The sequence below is a fragment of the Sus scrofa genome, chromosome 5, assembly GCF_000003025.6.
Source record: "Sus scrofa isolate TJ Tabasco breed Duroc chromosome 5, Sscrofa11.1, whole genome shotgun sequence".
NCBI classification, from domain to species: domain Eukaryota; kingdom Metazoa; phylum Chordata; class Mammalia; order Artiodactyla; family Suidae; genus Sus; species Sus scrofa.
The window spans coordinates 70,920,866-70,938,854 of NC_010447.5; the positions used below are offsets into that span (position 1 = coordinate 70,920,866).

General features: G+C 34.8%; 1 protein-coding gene across 15 annotated transcripts in view; it reads right to left on the reverse strand.

Moving 5' to 3' along the window:
* Positions 1-17,989, reverse strand: part of KIF21A (kinesin family member 21A) — a 140,834-nt gene that overhangs the window by 31,867 nt on the left and 90,978 nt on the right. For 10 of the 15 annotated variants that reach the window (XM_021092529.1, XM_013997935.2, XM_013997930.2 and 7 more), the window contains 12 exons: positions 13,677-13,767; positions 12,418-12,535; positions 11,833-12,021; positions 11,205-11,404; positions 10,007-10,114; positions 6,364-6,432; positions 6,054-6,268; positions 5,757-5,910; positions 4,928-5,122; positions 4,048-4,149; positions 2,919-3,084; positions 2,414-2,434 (listed from right to left, as the gene is read on the reverse strand). In XM_021092529.1, the coding sequence (XP_020948188.1) occupies positions 2,414-2,434; positions 2,919-3,084; positions 4,048-4,149; positions 4,928-5,122; positions 5,757-5,910; positions 6,054-6,268; positions 6,364-6,432; positions 10,007-10,114; positions 11,205-11,404; positions 11,833-12,021; positions 12,418-12,535; positions 13,677-13,767 (1,628 nt within the window). The remainder of the gene's footprint in view (positions 1-2,413; positions 2,435-2,918; positions 3,085-4,047; positions 4,150-4,927; positions 5,123-5,756; positions 5,911-6,053; positions 6,269-6,363; positions 6,433-10,006; positions 10,115-11,204; positions 11,405-11,832; positions 12,022-12,417; positions 12,536-13,676; positions 13,768-17,989) is intronic. The other 5 variants (XM_013997931.2, XM_021092530.1, XM_021092527.1 and 2 more) reach the window with 1 other exon arrangement.

Genomic DNA, 17,989 nt, shown 5'->3' on the forward strand with positions numbered 1-17,989 from the left:
CTGGAATGTACTAGACAGAGGGTACCTATGTGATCAGTCACCAGTAAAAATCTCAGGTGCGGAGTGTTTAGAGGACTTGCCTGGATGTAAACAATGCACACATGCTGGGGCATTTTCATTCCAAAGGGAAGAGTGCACTCTGTGTGATCTCTCCTGGGGGGAGAAAGCATAAGGAAGCCTGGACATGGATTCCTCCTGATCCTATCTTTGTCTTTCCCCCTTATGATCCTGCTGTATATTCTTCCTACATCACTGTCATGAATCTTTGCCATGAATACAACTATATGCTGAACCTCATAAGTCTTCTACTAAATCTCCAAAGACAGGGAAAGATCCTAGGAACACCAACATAGGTAGGGAAAAAAGAAGGGGAAAAGAAAGATGTTATTCATAGGCTACAACCATACAAGCGTATATATGCATGGTGTACTGGCCCCTGCTCACCCTCTAGCCTTATGTTCCATCATCCTACACTATATACTTGTTGCCCCAGAACACCAACATGCTTGAAGGCCTCGTGCATACAATATAGTAGTTAAATGTCCGTGTTTTAACTTACTGTACAGAGAGACACTTCTGCCCCCTCCCTTCCACCCTGTCTCTCGCCTAGCTAATTATTTTTCTTCTTTTATGTTTCAGCTCAAATTTCACCCCCTCCCTTCTTGTTGGATAGCCCTACTCTGTGCTCCTATAACTCCCTGTACATATCTCCATCTCTGCCCTTACTGCATTGTATCCTAATCTGTTCACAGTTTGTCACTCTCAGCAAGGCACCAAGTCTATAAGGGTAAGATTTTGTGTCTTATTTATCTTTAAACCCTAACGCCTAGCCCAATGCACTGGATAAACTGGAACTGAGTAAATGTTTTTTAAAGCAATGATTGTCTAGCTTCTGTGGATTTAATTTCCATGTTTTTTCTCCTTCCATGCCTTTCTTCCAAGTATCTCTGGGCTACATTATACCTCTAATCCTTAGAGAAGTTTTAGAAGTCACAGGTCATATCAGATGAATGTGCTTCCTCTTTCTGCTTCTGACCCTTCTTTAAGCTATAGATAATTGAAAGTTGTAAAAAAGTAACAATGCTCAAGAAATAATTTAATACCATCTCCACAAAAGGACATCAAAGAAGGCATTGCATATTTCCTCTAAGTTAAAAGAGATAGTGGATTTAAATAAGAATTTACTTATTACTGTAAGTTGAGTCACTAAGATGAAGAATAAAGAGAAGGCAGAGGAGGCAGAGGGGGAGAAAAACAAGAACCAGAAGGAGGAGGAAGAGGAGAAGAAACATGCTTGGTAACACACAGAATGGCAAAAATTCTGGTCATAACCCAGGAACTTGGACAGCCTAACATGGTTCCTTAGTATAGCCAATTTTTTTCTACCTGTCCTTGTTATAGTTTACACAGTTTAAAAGTAGTAGCCTGTCCATATTTATATTACGGAGTTGATCTCAATGAAATATTATTTTGAGATTAACACACAGTGTAAACATCTAAAAAAAATCAAACAGCTCATATATTTTATTTAATATCCTGTCTTTAAAATAAATCCAGATCATAGACTATGTTTATTTTAATGACCCAGAGAGATAATTATATTTAATCTTTCAGTTATAGTCTTTTTCAAGTATAGGTATTTAGAAAATTTTTGACAGTTGTCTGATTAGACAAAAAAGTGAAGATCAGATTTTGAAATAATTTTAATTAAATAAAAACTGCTCCAAAATAATAATTCAGCAAATCCCAAGTAATAAAATTGCTCCAATACTCCTGGTCCTTCATGCATATAATCACTAGGAAAAGCTCAGATATTACTTCTGGGTAGGAGTAGTTCTCACGAATGTTGTAGTGGCAAAAGAAGGTTGAAAATCTCAATACTCATCTGTTCATATAAAATCCTTTAAATGGTTTTGTTCAATTTACAACATTAAAATATGTGTTTAATTTTTTAAAACTTGAAAACAGCTAAGAATCTAGCAAAGATATACCAAAGATAAATATATACCAAAGATATACTTTAAAAAAAAGTTATTTATGAGAGTAAAACAACAGATGCAACTTGACAAATATATTTACAAATTAAAAAGGAATATGTGTTCCATTTTTTTTTTTCTTTTTCTGACAAGAAAAAGGCCTTACGAAACTGGAGCCAAAACTGAGGTTCAAATAATAAAACAGAAAATTAACTAAACACACTTACTTAAACATCTAAGAATTTAAAAATCAGAAAATGTGTAAGAAAGACAAAGACTTAGTATGTTTGTGGTCATAGATAAATTTCAAAAATGATCATGCAAAAACCAGTTGGCTGCCAATAAAAATTTCTAAAATAAGATGTACCACAATTAGTGTACATGAACAATTAGTAATTCATGCAGCTGTAGGGTACCAGAAAGCTAAACATACTTACCTAATGGTACGCTATCTAGATCTGTGTAAATAATAGCAAAAAAGGAAACAAAAAGCAATACTCCAATCAAAACAGATCCAATGTTAAGAACCCCCATATAAAACAAGATTATATAAATATAAGATACATAGAATAGATGCCATAGCAAACACTTATAAATTTATTTATAAGGCAGTTAGTTATGCAGAGTAAAGTCATGAAACTTGGTTAATATTTTAAATAATTTAAATACCAATTCAGAAACATGGTTGATCTTTTTTATCCATAAAACTAATTGCTTAATAAGGTTAAGTAAGCCTTTTTAAGTTGCTAATCATTTCTTGCAATGACAATAATTATAACCCCCCAAATTCATACATGCAAATTAAAGAAGGAATAATTATTAAAAGCTTATGTAAATATAGCATCTATTCAGTCAAGCTAAAGGGGAAAGAGGTACAGTATGGTATACTCAAAGAGCAAAGTTACCATGCAAATTATTTAACCAAAATTTATCCCAAATTACCTTGTAGAGCATGGCCTAGTAAAGCATCTAGCTCAGGATTTAATTCTGCTTTCTCTTTCAACATGTGGAATAAGAGCTGGTTTTGTGTAGCACTGGTTATTTCAATTTGTTTAAGCCGACCTTCAAGTACTTTAATTTGAGCCTCTTTCTGGGCAGCCTGAAGACCCTATAACACCCAAACAAACAAACAAACAAAAACTTAGATCATACAAAACAGAATCTACCACACAAAGATCTGTTTATCTGCTGTCAGATTGACAGCAGATGAACTTTGGTTCATCCCAGTTCCTCCACCTGCAAGCTTGGTGACCTTGAACAAATTACCTTATGTTTTTGATTCTCAGTTTTCTCATATTCGAAATGATACGAATAATACCTACTTCCTTGCACACTGTGAAGATTAAGAAGAGCAAAACATAAGAGGTCTAGCACTTTCTCAACATGGGGAAAAAAAGGTGAGTGAGAAATTATTACCGCTTTAACATTTAGGCAGAAGTTGCTTTAGAAAAGGAGAGTGCAACTGTGTTTTTTCCCTTTTGACTTTTTTAAGCTGTAAAGAATCAGTATTAGGAGTTCCCATTGTGGCTCAGAGGTAACGAACTCAACCAATATTCATGAGCATGTGAATTTGATCCCTGGCCTGCTCAGTGGGTTAAGGATCCAAGATTGCCGTGAGCTGTGGTGTAGGTCACAGACATGGCTCGGATCTGGCATTGCTATGGCTGTGGCGCAGGCCAGCAGCTGCAGCTCCAATTCAACCCCTAGCCTGGGAATTTCCATATGCCATAGGTGCAGCCCTAAAAGGAGACAAATCAGTATTAAATCAAAATTATGATACTAAATTTATTTGCACCCCAAGAGATTTTTCTTTTAACTTTTCCTTTGTTAAAGCAAAGGAGAAATTATCTATTTTTTAAGTTGTTTACCTGTTCTAATACACAAGCACAATAGATGACAAACGAATGGAATCGATGTAAATACTGCTGACTTTTCTTAACAATAAAGAAAGGTAAAAGGAATACTTTCCAAATAAAAATAATCTTCCTCCTTATTACAAAGGAAATATAAACAAAATTACAATGAATTAATCAAAGCTTAGGTTTTCATTAATAGCATAGTTAGATCTTACCTTATTGATGCCCATTGACAGAAAGTGATCTAGCAGGTATCGGGCTTCTGTAAGTGTGCAGGCATTAATGACTGCAGTGACATCCAATGTTTCTCCTTCTTCCTACATCAAACCGGCATATGATGTGTTATTACTTTGAGCTGAATGTATTTAACAGAAGACAAAGCCTATTGTTTCACACATTTATGTGACATTAGTGGATTAGCTAACAAGACTCCTCAGAAGATTGTAAAATATGATCCCTATTCCAATAAATATATAGTCTAGTTAAAAAGGACACGTTTGAGCAGCTAAGAATTCAAAGTGGATTAATAAATGATATATGTCTTTTACAAACAAAATCAGCAGAGAAATCTGGAAAGCAGGCCTGGAGCGGTATACAGGAAAAACCAAGATAGAGATAGGAAAAAAAATCTAGAGAGCAAATACTTTCATATAAAATTTTAAAGTGGAAGCAAAATGTATATATATATGACTCAGTTATTATGCTGTAGATAGCAATTGGCACAATACTGTAAATCAACTATACTTTAATTTTAAAAAATTAAATTAAATTAAAAAAATTCAGGAGTTCCCATCGTGGCTCAGTGGTTAACGAATCCGACTAGGAACCATGAGGTTGCGGGTTCGATCTCTGGCCTTGCTCAGGGGCTTAAGGATCCGGTGTTGCCGTGAGCTGTGGTGTAGGTCGCAGACTCGGCTCGGATTCTCAGCTACAGCTCCGATTAGACCCCTAGCCTGGGATCCTCCATATGCCACAGGAGGGGCCCTAGAAAAGGCAAAAAGACAAAAAAAAAAAAAAAAAAATCAAAGTGGTTTTAATGACAAAAATATAAAACTACTTCTCATTAAGTCAGTAAATATATTTTTTATTACAAACCTTTGCTTCTTCCATCTGCATGATGTTGGCTTGACAATCAGAAATACTGTCATTGATATAATCTATATTAGCAGTTAATGACTCCATCTCCTCATTGATGTTAACCACGTTTTTATCTCCCTCTCCATTCTCCTTGACTATCTTCTCCCTTCTTTTTGAAAGTTTCTCTCGTCTTTTTGTAAGTTCTTCCCGTTGCTATTGAGAAAACATATCGGATTTTAAGCAATTATGTTCGTCTAGGATCTTGAGGACATGATGCCAAATGAAATAAATGAGTCACAGAAGGGCAAATAATGCAGAATTCTACTTAGATGAGATACCTAAAATAGCCAAACTTACAGAAATAGTATAAGTTTGGGGGGACAGTTAGTAAGGAGTTGCTATTCGGTAGATATAAAGTTTCAGTTATACAAGACAAACAAGCTATAGAATTCTTCTTTACAACATTGTACCTACATTTAAAAAAAAAAAAAAAAAAAGCCAGTTAGGAAAAAAAGAAATTGTACTTATAGTTAACAACACCATGCCATACACTTTAAAATGTGTTTGTGGAAGAAGGTAAGCGCCACATCTTACTCCTCTGCTATCTTGATCCCATCCCCTTGCTATACACTTAAAATGTGTTAAGAGATTATTCTCATATTCTCTGTTCTTACCACAAAAAAAAAAAAAAGAAAAGAAATGACGCTCATCTATTCATACACAATAAAATAAAGGCACTACCACCATCCTCCCCCCGATTAAAAAAACCTGTCAAGTATTCAATTTATCCAGGGCACAAATTTAGAAAACTAAAATTAATAGTCCATCTACTTTCTATTTTCCACACCTTGAGGAGCCTATTCATATCCGCCTCCATATTGGAAATAGTCATTTTCTGCATGATGATGTCTGTGACCCTGCGTTCAAGAAGCTGCCACTTCATGCGCGCTGTCTTGGAAATAAACACTCGGCCAGTCAATCCTTTCCTCTGATATTTTTTTCTATAATATAAAAACAGACAAACATAATGACTTTGTACTTATTTGATTATGCACTGCCAAATAAAGGGCTGTTTTTCATTTAAGTCCAACAATCCGTATTAATGCAAAGATTATGTCAGGAGGAACAGAAGAATCATGTTGACCTGGTTCCATTTGTTATGGGTGCTGGTAAGGCCTGGACCCTTGCCACAGGAATTCTCATTTTCTGCTGGGCTCCAGCCCTTGAGGCATCTGTTTCTATGGCAGCTGCACTGGAACCTGTGTCCTGAACAGGGGCATCAGAGGAGCTCAGCTTCCGAGTGACTTTCCCAGCGACTTTATCTGACATGGGCCTTACTTGCCGACGCAGAGCTGTAACCTGAAATAGCAACAGAGATGGACGCATTCTCTTAGTCTACACAAGTACATCATTTATCTCAAAACCAGAATGTTTCTTCCCAATGGTCAACTTGCCTCTTCCGTTTTGCGACGAAGAACTACCTCTTGGTTTCTTTTTTGGGCTTCCAGAAGTCTAAGTTGATGCTATAAGATAATGTTCAATAAGTTAAAATAGTAAACCGAAAGATACAATACTTACTATTCCTTACTAACATACTTCCCCATTCTGATGGAAACTCTAGGAGTTCTTAGCAGAATCTGAGCTAACCCTGCATCCATTATCACAGATATAGATATTTTATTCCAATGAACACAAATGCATACTGATATAGCCAAAATGAAATTATCTCTGTGATACATATTTTGATTTAATAAACAGTAATACAGGGCTTACTATATACAAACAGTTTTTTCTAAACACTTTACAAATATTTCATATTTTTTTAGACACTTTGTTTTGGTTACTGGCTGAGACATTAATAGGAAGAAACACAGCTTAGAATATTTTCAATAGGCACATCTTACAATATATATTGTAATTATAAACTCTGTTTTAAACATAGGGAGAAGATATACTAATTATATTAGCACTATGTAATAACTTTAGAAACATTATATTGGGGAAATAAAACAAAACATTGGGTAAGAAAACATGTCAGTATTCTACGAATTCATTTCTAGATAGTCTATACAGTAAAGACAATTAATTATTAATTACTTTAAGCCATTTTATAGGGATATAATTTAGGAAGTAATTTTGGACTCAAAAAATAGATCATAGTTCTGGATGTCATTTATTCAACTCTGTGATCCTGGACAAAGCTTAGGAAATGGACTTGATCACAAAAGATCGCTTCCAGGACTTTACTTCTGCGATATAACAAATAACTCTCTGAGTTCTGTACCCCAAATTCAAACAGATCATTCACCTCATGTTTCTATATATTCTCATCTCATCATATGGGAATTCTTTGATAAAACAATTCTATTTTGTCACTGCCTTTTATCTTAATTGCCTACCACAATGATAGGCTAGAGGCAAAGTTAATAAATCTTTTTTTAAATGAATGAACTATCAAAGGCCAAAATTACCTATAGTTTGAAGCTTGTTATTTAATTCCTTCATATTAAAGATCAAGTCTCAAAAGCTCATTCATATTTTTTGTATGATGTACAAACATATTTGGTTCTCTAAGGGTTCAAAGTGTAATATGACAAGACACAAAAAAGAAGTGAATATGCACAAAAAGCAACAAATTAAAGGTAGCGGAAAAATACAAAATGTTATCCCTATATGGGATTAGCCAGCCTCACATCTTGAACAGAACAGAGATATCATATACTGTGAATGTAATTCAAAAGTTCAGTCCCAGGAAAGTGCTTAATATTGATCTCTCCATACATCAATGAACCAGCAATAAAGAAATAGGTAGCATACATTGTAAGGAAAATAGTCCTGTCATTTAAAAGTTTTCATTAAAAATGTAAATAAATAAGCAGCCCTAAAGTGGAAACAACCTAAGTGCCCATCAGTTGAGGAATGGATAGGCAAAATGTGCTCTATACATAGAGCCATAAAAAGGAACTACCAGCACGTATTATAATATGGATGAACCTGAAAACATCATGCTAAATGAAAGAAGACAGACACAAAAGGCTATATATTGTATAATTCCATTTATACAAAATGCCCAAGAGTTCCCTTCATGGCTCAGCAGTTAACGAACCCAACTAGGATCCATGAGGATGTGGGTTTGATCCCTGGCTTTGCTCAGTGGGTTAAGGATCCAGTGTTGCCATGAGCTGTGGTGTAGGTCGCAGACATGGCTCAGATCCCACGTGGCTGTGGCTGTGGCGTCAGCTGTGGCTCTGATTCGATCCCTAGCCTGGGGACCTCCATATGTCAAGGGTGCAGCCCTAAAAGCAAAAAAAAAAGTCCAGAATTAGGAAATCCATAGACAAAAAGTAGAGTAGTTGCTGTCAAAAGCCAGAGAGCGGGAGTAACACGGAGTGACTGCTAATAGCTATGGGGTTTCTTTCTGGATGAAAATGTTCTAGAAATAGAGAGTGGTGACTGTTGCACAAATTTGTGAATATACTAAAAACTTGAATTGTGTAGTTTAAAACAGTTAGTTTTATGGCCTGGAAATTATCTCCATTTTTCTAAAAAGAGCAGAAAAAAGAATAGGCAATATTTTACTTGATTTCTATAGGAATATACTGATATAAACAAGATCTAAAATGCCTAGGAATTCAGGGAGGGAGTTCCTATTGTGGCTCAGTGGAAATGAATACAACTAGTATCCATGTGGATGCAGGTTCACTCCTTGGCCTTGATCAGTGGGTTAAGGATCCAGCGTTGCCATGAGCTGCGGTGTAGGTCACAGACATAGCTCAGATCCTGCATTGCCTTAGCTGTGGTGTAGGCCAGCAGCTGTAGCTCCAATTCGACCCCTAGCCTGGGAACCTCCATATGCCGCAAGTGCAGTGCTAAAAAGTAAGATAGATAGATAGATAGATAGATAGAATAAAATAAAATAAAATGTCTAGGAATTCAAAGTGACAAAGCATGCTATATTAAAATACACTGATATTCTGGGAAAATAAAGAAATATAGCCATAAATATGGAAGTCATCTGGCTAAAATATCTACTTTTCTATCTCATTACTCTCTCTTCTCTACTTCCTTAAATTCCCTCTTCATCTTTCAAAGAAGATTTGTTTTCTAAAATACCTTGTACGTTCATGTTTTCTTCAGGGAGAATGTAGAAAAAATTGAGCAAGTAATAAAAGAAACAAAGGATGAAAACCTAACTGATGTGTGGAAAGGAAGAGATGGCCTCTTCTTTTAAGAAAAAAAGTCATAAGAAACAACCATACTGTCAAAAAATGGGGGTGGGGGAAATCCAATCAATTATAACCTATAACCCTAACACATCTATAGTTACCATATTGGTATGTATCCTTCAAATGTTTTCCTCATTGTAATCAAGCATGCATATATAAAATGCTACTTTACACTTAATGTAAAAATCATAATCATTATTCATTTTACTGTGTAGCTTCTAAATCCTAATTTTTAATGGATGAATAATAACAACCTATTAAATGGGATGAACCAAAATTTAACTTTTACCCCTACTGTCAAACATCTTAGTTGATTTTACATTTTTCACTATTACGAATAACCCTAAAGTAAAGATTTTAACACACTGTACTTTTTCTTAGTTTAAATCATCTTCTTAGTCTGAGTTCATGAAAGCAGAATTCTTGGGTCAAAGAATATGAAAATTTTTATAGTTCTTAGTAAAGCCTCTTCTAGTGAAGACTGGTTATCATTCCAGGTTCCTTGTAAGAATCCCTAATGATGAAAATGTCTTTGGAACTATCCTAAAATCACCATCTTATATAAAACTACAACTACTTCCTTGGCCTCCCTAGAAATAACTAGCTATTTTTTGCCATTTTCTTCCATGGCATCATCTAGGAAATAAGCCTCCAATAAAATTTCTAATAATATTATAGTGCTTTTTTATAAACTTTAAACTTAAATTACTGTAATCCACATATGATAATAAATGCCATATTGTAAAATGCTTGTTTATTGTACTTAACCTGCATTTAATAGTTAAAATTATCAAAAATTTTCTTCTCTTTATTGAACCATCGTGTTTGATGTACAATATTCTCACATAACTGAGAGTTAAAGTCCACTCACATCTCTTTTACGTTGATCCTTTTTCAACTGCGCAATCTCTCTGTTTCTTCTAGACTCCATCAATCTGGCTTTTTCTTGTTCTTCTTTCATTTGTTTCATTAAGCGAACCTAAAAGGTGAATACAACTATTGTACAACTACCATAATATTCATTAAATAAATCACATGTATGCAAATATATTCTTAGGACTCTGAATACTTAAGAAAAAATGTGGAGTTTTACTACACATTTTAAAGGGTCAACTTTTATTTTTGTAAGACTAATACACTTATATTTCTAATACACTCATACATATATCAAGTGGCTCAGTGTTCTATGCTTTTTATTCAATGTCCAGTTGTTCAGTAACTTGAATGATTTTTTGGACTTATTACCATTAGCTGTGTGACCTTGAACAAGTTACTTAACTTCTCTAGGCTTTGGTTTCCTCATCTACAAAATGGAGATAATAGTTCTTATGGGATTAGATGGACTTCTTTGAGAATTCAAAGATTTAATACCTGCACAATGCTTATAACAGTGCCTGGTACGCGGTAAGCACCTAATGCTTTTACCATTTTTGTTGTTGTCATCAGCAACTATACAACATAATAATCCGACTACTTCTACATTTCCTATTTTAAGGAGACAACATTGATGTTCATGCCAAATGTTGAGAATAATCTATCCCACAACAAAAACAGTAACAAAGATTAGAATTCACATTTTCTCTTTTTTGTTCAAGGGAAGAAAACTTGTACTTTTCTATGTGTGGGAATGATAAAGACCAAATTCAAGATAGCTGTTACCTCTTCGGGAAGGAGAATATGATCAGGAAGGGATACACAGGAGGCTTTGTGCATTTCTGTAACATTTACTATCTTAAACTAGGCAGTGGATATATTGTTCGTTGTTATTATCTCTGCTTTTTTGCATGTTGTAATATTTTATACTTTTGTTAACCTTGTACAAGAGTTTTAACAGGATAAACATTGCTCAAAGTCAGAGAAGCCCTGTTGACCACATGATTTTCAGCTACTGCAAAGAGAGGTTTTGACAATGGGTCCGTACAGGAAACAACTTCTAATCGCCAAAAAGGAGTGCATCATTTCTAAGACTGGGTCACCTTTTATTGAATATGGAAAGAACCACAATAAATTTTTTTTGGTCCCAAATGACATAAACATCACCAACATGAAACATTAATGGAAATAAATACCTTTGTTTTTTTCATTTCCATCACATCTTGCTGTAATTTCTTCAATTGTTTTTCATATTGGGACTGATTTTTAAGCAATCTTGCATGCTCTTTTTGAGCAGTCTGAAGTCTCTGCAGTTCTTTATTCATGGCTTGAAGTTTCTTTTCATATTCAGACCTAATTTTTTTTGCCTTTTCTTCTGAGTAAGATTCCACTGAACCTAAATGACGAAACAATATTCGTATTTGTTTTTGTGAGACACAGATTTTTATTTCATAGATAGAATATTTGTCATGATCTTAGAGAAGAACTACCTGCCAAGTACAAATCTCAGGAGGCTAGTGTCTTTTAATCACTCACTCTACTCAACCTATTTAACAATTATTGAAGTTTTTATCTTTTGAAAACTTTTTTAAACATTTTAAAAAATGTTCCAGCATAAATCAAGGCATTAAAACAATTATCCACAACTTTGGAAAAAATAATTAAATAGCCTAGACAGGTAACAGCATGAAGAAACCAAATAAAAAATAGTATTTAACATAATGTAGCTTCTGATATAATTTTTTTCTGTGAAAGGAAAAGAAGATAAAAATCAATTTTGAGAATTTCATTTGAACTTTAATTTGAATTAAATATAATTCTTACCTAAGTTTTGAAGTACCTGATCTCTTTCAAGCTGAGTGTCCCGAATTTTATGTTGCAGCATCATCAACTTCTCTTCATATTGTTTTTTCAGCGTCTGCAGTCTTTTCTGGCTGTTTTCTAGCTCATCAATCAGCTTTTGTTTGATTGCAATTTCACAAGTAATGTTTGCTAAGTCTGCTTGATAATTGGCTATTATAAAAGAAGAAAATAAAAATAATGGGATAGACTAATAATGTAAGTTTAGCTTTTAAGTAAGAGCATGAAAACCATCATCTATATCCAGGTATTCACTTAGCAACTATAAGGAAAATATCCTGAATATACCAAACACTAAAAAAGGGCAACAAGCTAAAGAGTCACACATTGGTCAAGGACAAGAAATACCACCTGTACTAAATAAGAATGGAAGTCACACAATGACCAAATCCAATAAGAGAAGAAACATCGGCCTTAGAGAACATATGTGGGTCAACAGTTATGAAAGGTGTTTCCATTAGACACAAAATGGAAAATGGTAAGAGTTTTATGTCATGTTTTAAACAAGTTCTCAAAATGAATTTTTATCCTATACCAAAGGAAAAGTACCTTTTTCATCTGATTCAGAATCCGATTCATCAGAGCTTTCACCCCCTTCAATGTCATCTTCTTCCTCCTCCTCTTCTTCTTCCTCATCTTCATGATCACTCACTTCTTGACTTTCTTCCTAAAATATGATTTGTGTCCATTAATAGCACAATACTGGCAAAGCAAACTGATTACCTTATAAGAAGTACAAAGTACAAGAGCACAGAAATTTCACTTTTCATCAGTTACCAAAAAAAAAAAAAAAAAATCAATCCAATGGGGACATTCTGTATAACACAGGTCAATATTCTGTGATAATTTATATGGAAAAATAATGTGAAAATAATAGATGTGTGTATATGTATAGCTGAATAACTCTGCTGTACAGCAGAAATATCACACTGTAAATCAACTATACTTCAATAAAATTTTATTTATTTATTTATTTGTCTTTTTGTATTTTCTTGAGCCGCTCCCATGGCATATGGAGGTTCCCAGGCAGGGATCTAATCAGAGGTGTAACCATGGGCCTACGCCAGAGCCACAGCAACGTGGGATCTGAGCCACATCTGTGACCCACACCACAGCTCACGGCAACACTGGATCCTTAACCCACTGAGCAAGGTCAGGGATCAAACCTGCAACCTCATGGTTCCTAGTCGGGTTTGTTAACCACTGCGCCACGACGGGAACTCCAATAAAACTTTAAACAAATGAAAAAATCAATCTACAATTTTAAGGTTATTTTATAATAATTTTGTCTTAAATCAAAGAGTACTTCTTTTTTTTTTTTTTTTTTTTTGTCTTTTCTTGGGCCGCTCCTGCAGCATATGGAGGTTCCCAGACTAGAGGTCCAATCGGAGCTGTAGCTGCCGGCCTATGCCAAAGTCACAGCAACGCTAGATCCGAGCCGCATCTGCAACCTACACCACAGCTCACGGAAATGCCGGATCCTTAACCCACTGAGCAAGGCCAGGGATCGAACCTGCAAACTCATGGTTCCTAGTCGGATTCATTAACCACTGCACCACTCCTCAAAGAGTACTTCTGTCACAGTATTCCATCCCCTCATACACAATGCTTTCACAATGCACAAGATTGTGAGTTGCTAATATTTTATAGCTCACATTCCTGAAGAAAAGAAGTCCTCAAGGAAACAATTTAAAATGGATGCATAATAATCAATTCTCTTTTCTATGTAAAGTTAGTACTATCATCAGCAACCAAGAACAACCTAATCCAGGGACTCGATATTATAAAATTCATACTTTCATACTTACAACTTCTAATTCATTGTTTTCTCTTTCTGAAATACCCTTTTCTTCTTTCTTCTCTTGGTCAGTGTCTATATTATCCTCTTTACCAGCCACACTTTTAAAAAAAGGAACAAAAACATATAGTATTAGAGAGGAAAACTGTTCACTTGTTTCTCCCAGATTTTTAAAAGCCATCAATTATTTGTGAAAACAAATTAGAAGAGTTCATCATCTAACTGAGCAAAGTTATCATATCTGATGCTTCCAAGGAAAACAGAAATTGCCATTCAACTAATAATGCAGTAATTTATATCAATGGAGAAAATCTTATTTTCTAGAAACAAAGAGGAACAGATATACCCTGGAGCATGACACCTGATGAGATAGCTATGAACTAGTCACAGTAACATCCAATGAACTAGAACGCAGACAATTTAAATTCAAGGGAAATTTTAAATATATATATATTTGTTGCCTGATCTAAGTATATAAAATTTTTTCATCAAATATAAAGATATAGAAACTGCATTTTTATTGATGTCCTAATACACTTAAGAATAAATTTAAAGATCAGAATAAATCTGGCCACAATAAATATGTCTACACTGTCTGCATCCCTCACAGTGTTCAGGTTTCCCCTCAGTAATAGCACAGGTTCTTTTCTCCTAGGCCATACCACTAGCTCGGGGCTGTTTCTCATGATGTCCTCACAGAAATGGATCTTTGTACATCAAACGATCTGAAGTTCAGCCTGCCCTCTGACTGAATAGGAAATTCCAGGATCTGCCACAAGATTCCCCATACAAACAGAAGCCTCCTCTTCAGTTATCAGAACAACCCTCTGACTACATGCTGATGTCAAGTAATGTTAGAGCTAAGCTACTTCAGCCCTGGTGCCCATGAGCGAAAGAAAGCTCTTTAGTGAGCAAAGTTTTAAACCACCCTGACCCTTCGGGATATAGCAACCATGATCAGTCGTGCATAGAAACTACTCTTCTGTTCACTAGATTTATACATTTAATCAACCTAAATAATATTAAGAAAGAGAACTTTAATGAATCTACTAGAACGCAGACAATTTAAATTCAAGGGAAATTTTAAATATATATATTTGTTGTCTGATCTAAGTATATAAAAATTTCTTCTTGTGCTATAGTAAGATTTTAAAATCATTAAGGAGAAAGGGAACACCTGAATAAGGCAATATTCTCCAAATATAATTCCCCTAGAAAGAGCCTAAAAATTTTATCAGAGTAACTTTGGAATAGCTTTCATTTCTTTCAGATATCCTGCTACATTAAATAATTGCCCTAATACATGGATTCATTTTTAGCTTCTAGACTAAAAAAATAATCTTACTTAGGCCCTGCTGTTATTATTAAACTCTAATATTTTAACTTTAGTTCCTGATTTTCACAGATACTTTTATACTTAGAACAAAATGAATATAAATGTTTTTTCCTTTGTGAACACTTGTCAGAGTTCTCTCTCTCTTTTTTTTTTTTTTTTCTTTTTAGGGCCACACTTGCAGCATATGGAAGTTCCCAGGCTAGGGTTCAAACTGGCACTAAGCTGCTGGCCTATACCATAGTCACAGCAATGCCAGATCTGAGCTGTGTCTGTGACCTACACCACAGCTTACAGCAATGCCAGATCCTTAACCCACTGTGCAAGGCCAGGGATCGAACCCGCGTCCTCATGGATACTAGTTGGGTTTGTCACCACTGAGCCACAACTGGAGCGCCCCAGAGTTCTTAATTTATGTTTATTTATGTGGTTCTTTCTTTCATTTCTCTATTCCCCACTAGACCAAAAGCCCCCTAAGGGTAGAGATCATGTCTCTTTGGCTCAGCGTCGCATGCTCAGTAACCACAGGATGTGCAAAATAAATGTGCAGTAAGTATTTGTTAAATATTTTGATTCCCGTGACTGGGCTTAAGCACCTCTGTTTGGCACCTCTGCCTATGTGTCTTACACACTAATTATATGTTGGAGAAGAACTGCACAAATTGAAAGGTGCATAAAAATGCAAAGAAGACTTCCTATCTCCAGAATGAGAAGAAACTACCAATAGGAACATCAATAAGCCATCTTAACTGGCAAGGAATCAAAAACTTATAACAAGATTCTATGCATTTGTTAAATCACTGAACATATTAAATGCCTATCTTACATCATTTGTATTACAACTGGACTGTTGACTTTCCATTATCATGCATTTCAAGCTGCAAATCTAGCAAGAAACTCCCCCTTCACCCAATCATCTGATTCAAAGGCCAGCACCATGTACTCAAGCAGTGCTATACCTGAGATTTAGTCCTAAGGCGTAAGGCTAGGAAAGGAGCATATGTTAGGAAAGATATCTCCCTTTTTCCTTCCTTTTTCCCATGCATCTCCCTTCCTCACCTGCAACCATGGTGGCATACAATTTTTGTTCTTTCATTACTCCAAGTTACAACCCAAACTCCCTTTTATTCAGATTTATACCTAGTCAACCACCTTGTTCCAAATACTTGACCCAACACACCCTCCTACTCCCTCTAGGTCACCAGAATCCAGGCTAACAAATGCTACTTTTTACTTATATATAAAGTTAACTCATATATTATAAGCGGTTTGTGCCAATTCTGATGCAGAAAAAACAGCAGTTATAACTTTATATATATATACAATTTTTTTTTGGGTCTTTTCTAGGGCCTCACCCAAAACAATGGGAGGTTCCCAGGCTAGGGGTCCAATTGGAACTGAAGCCACCGGCCTACACCACAGCAACGCTAGATCCAAGCCACGTCTGTGACCTACACCACAGTTCACGGCAATGCTGAATCCTTAACCCACTGAGCGAGGCCAGGGATTGAACCCACAACTTCATGGTTACTAGTTGGAATCGTTAACCACTGAGCCAGGATGGGAACTCCTATAACTTTATATTGTTAATTTACCTTTAAGAATCACTTAAAGCTTAAGCTTTTAAAGTATAATTTGGTACTTTACAATTATTGCATAGCAAATGTTCAAATTTCCTCAATAAATTGAGGAAATTTTATACCTAAACTATCTAAGCAGCAATGAAAAACAGGTAAATTTGTACTTTACATAGATTCAGAATCTCTTAGCTGATAGGAATACTACATCAAGTGGTTTAAACCCTTTGATATTTGACAACCAATGTCAACATTTTTGTTGACAACCAAAAAAGAAACTGTGCCTGCAGAAGCTAATCAACAACTCAGAGGGACTTAAAACCAGGTGTCATGACTCTAAGGTCAGTATTCTAGAATACTGTCTCAAAGTTCAGTTCACAGACAGAGAAGCATCATCATTACACAGGAGCTGCTTGTCAGATATGCAGAATTTCAGGCTCCCCCTCAGTCCTACTGAATCAGAATCTTCATTTTACCAAACTCCCATGTTATCGACATCCATATTTATGTCTGAGAAGCCCTATCCTAGAATACCAAATAATTCTGCTTTTGTTATCCTTTAGGGATCATATAAAAATTGGAGGCAAACTCTATTCACCAAGAACATTTAAAGGACTTAACTATTTTAAAGTGGGAAAATGTTTCCATTACACTACTTGAACTATAGGTCTTATTTTGACCTTTCAAAATAGAAAAAATTTCACATTTTTAGTGCCCTAATTTAATTCCAATGATAAATATAATGTCCTAAATATCAACTAATTAGGTGAGTCCTAAGATGATTTACAGACAGAATTATACTCTAATTATAAAATATTCAAAATAAGTTACAGAATTATAGAAAATTTAGAATACTAGATTATAGGATATAATTATGCAAATTATTAAATAACTTAAAGGAGATATAACTTAAGGTTTTAGCTATTTAAAGTAAGAGATTAGTTTAACTGTTTTACAGTAAAAGCTCTCAAAAGGCTTAAGAGAGATGAAATTTCTAAAGTGGTACTTCTAAAATATTTAATATTTTGAAACCAGCTTATTTTCTCAATCATTTTTAGTTTGTAATCAGGAGACATGTTTTAAAAAAAATCTATAAAGAGAAGTTCTAATAGGAAGTAAAATACTACTTGATACTTGGTTAATAATCATAATATTGAATGAGTATAATGCAAAATTTTATTATATTAACAGTTCAAAAGGGTGCTTCTAAATTTTGCTCATATTTCAAATGGGAAAAAAAAAAGATAATTTTTTTGATGCTCACTTCAGATACATTTTAAAAGCAAAACTTTTCTTCCTAATTCAACCTTAAATATCCTGATAAATCTTATCTGAGGTAAGGCCACAGTTTCCTCTTACTTTGTTGCCATTTTAATGTTGTTTTCCCAAAAAAGATTACCCTAAATAAGAAAG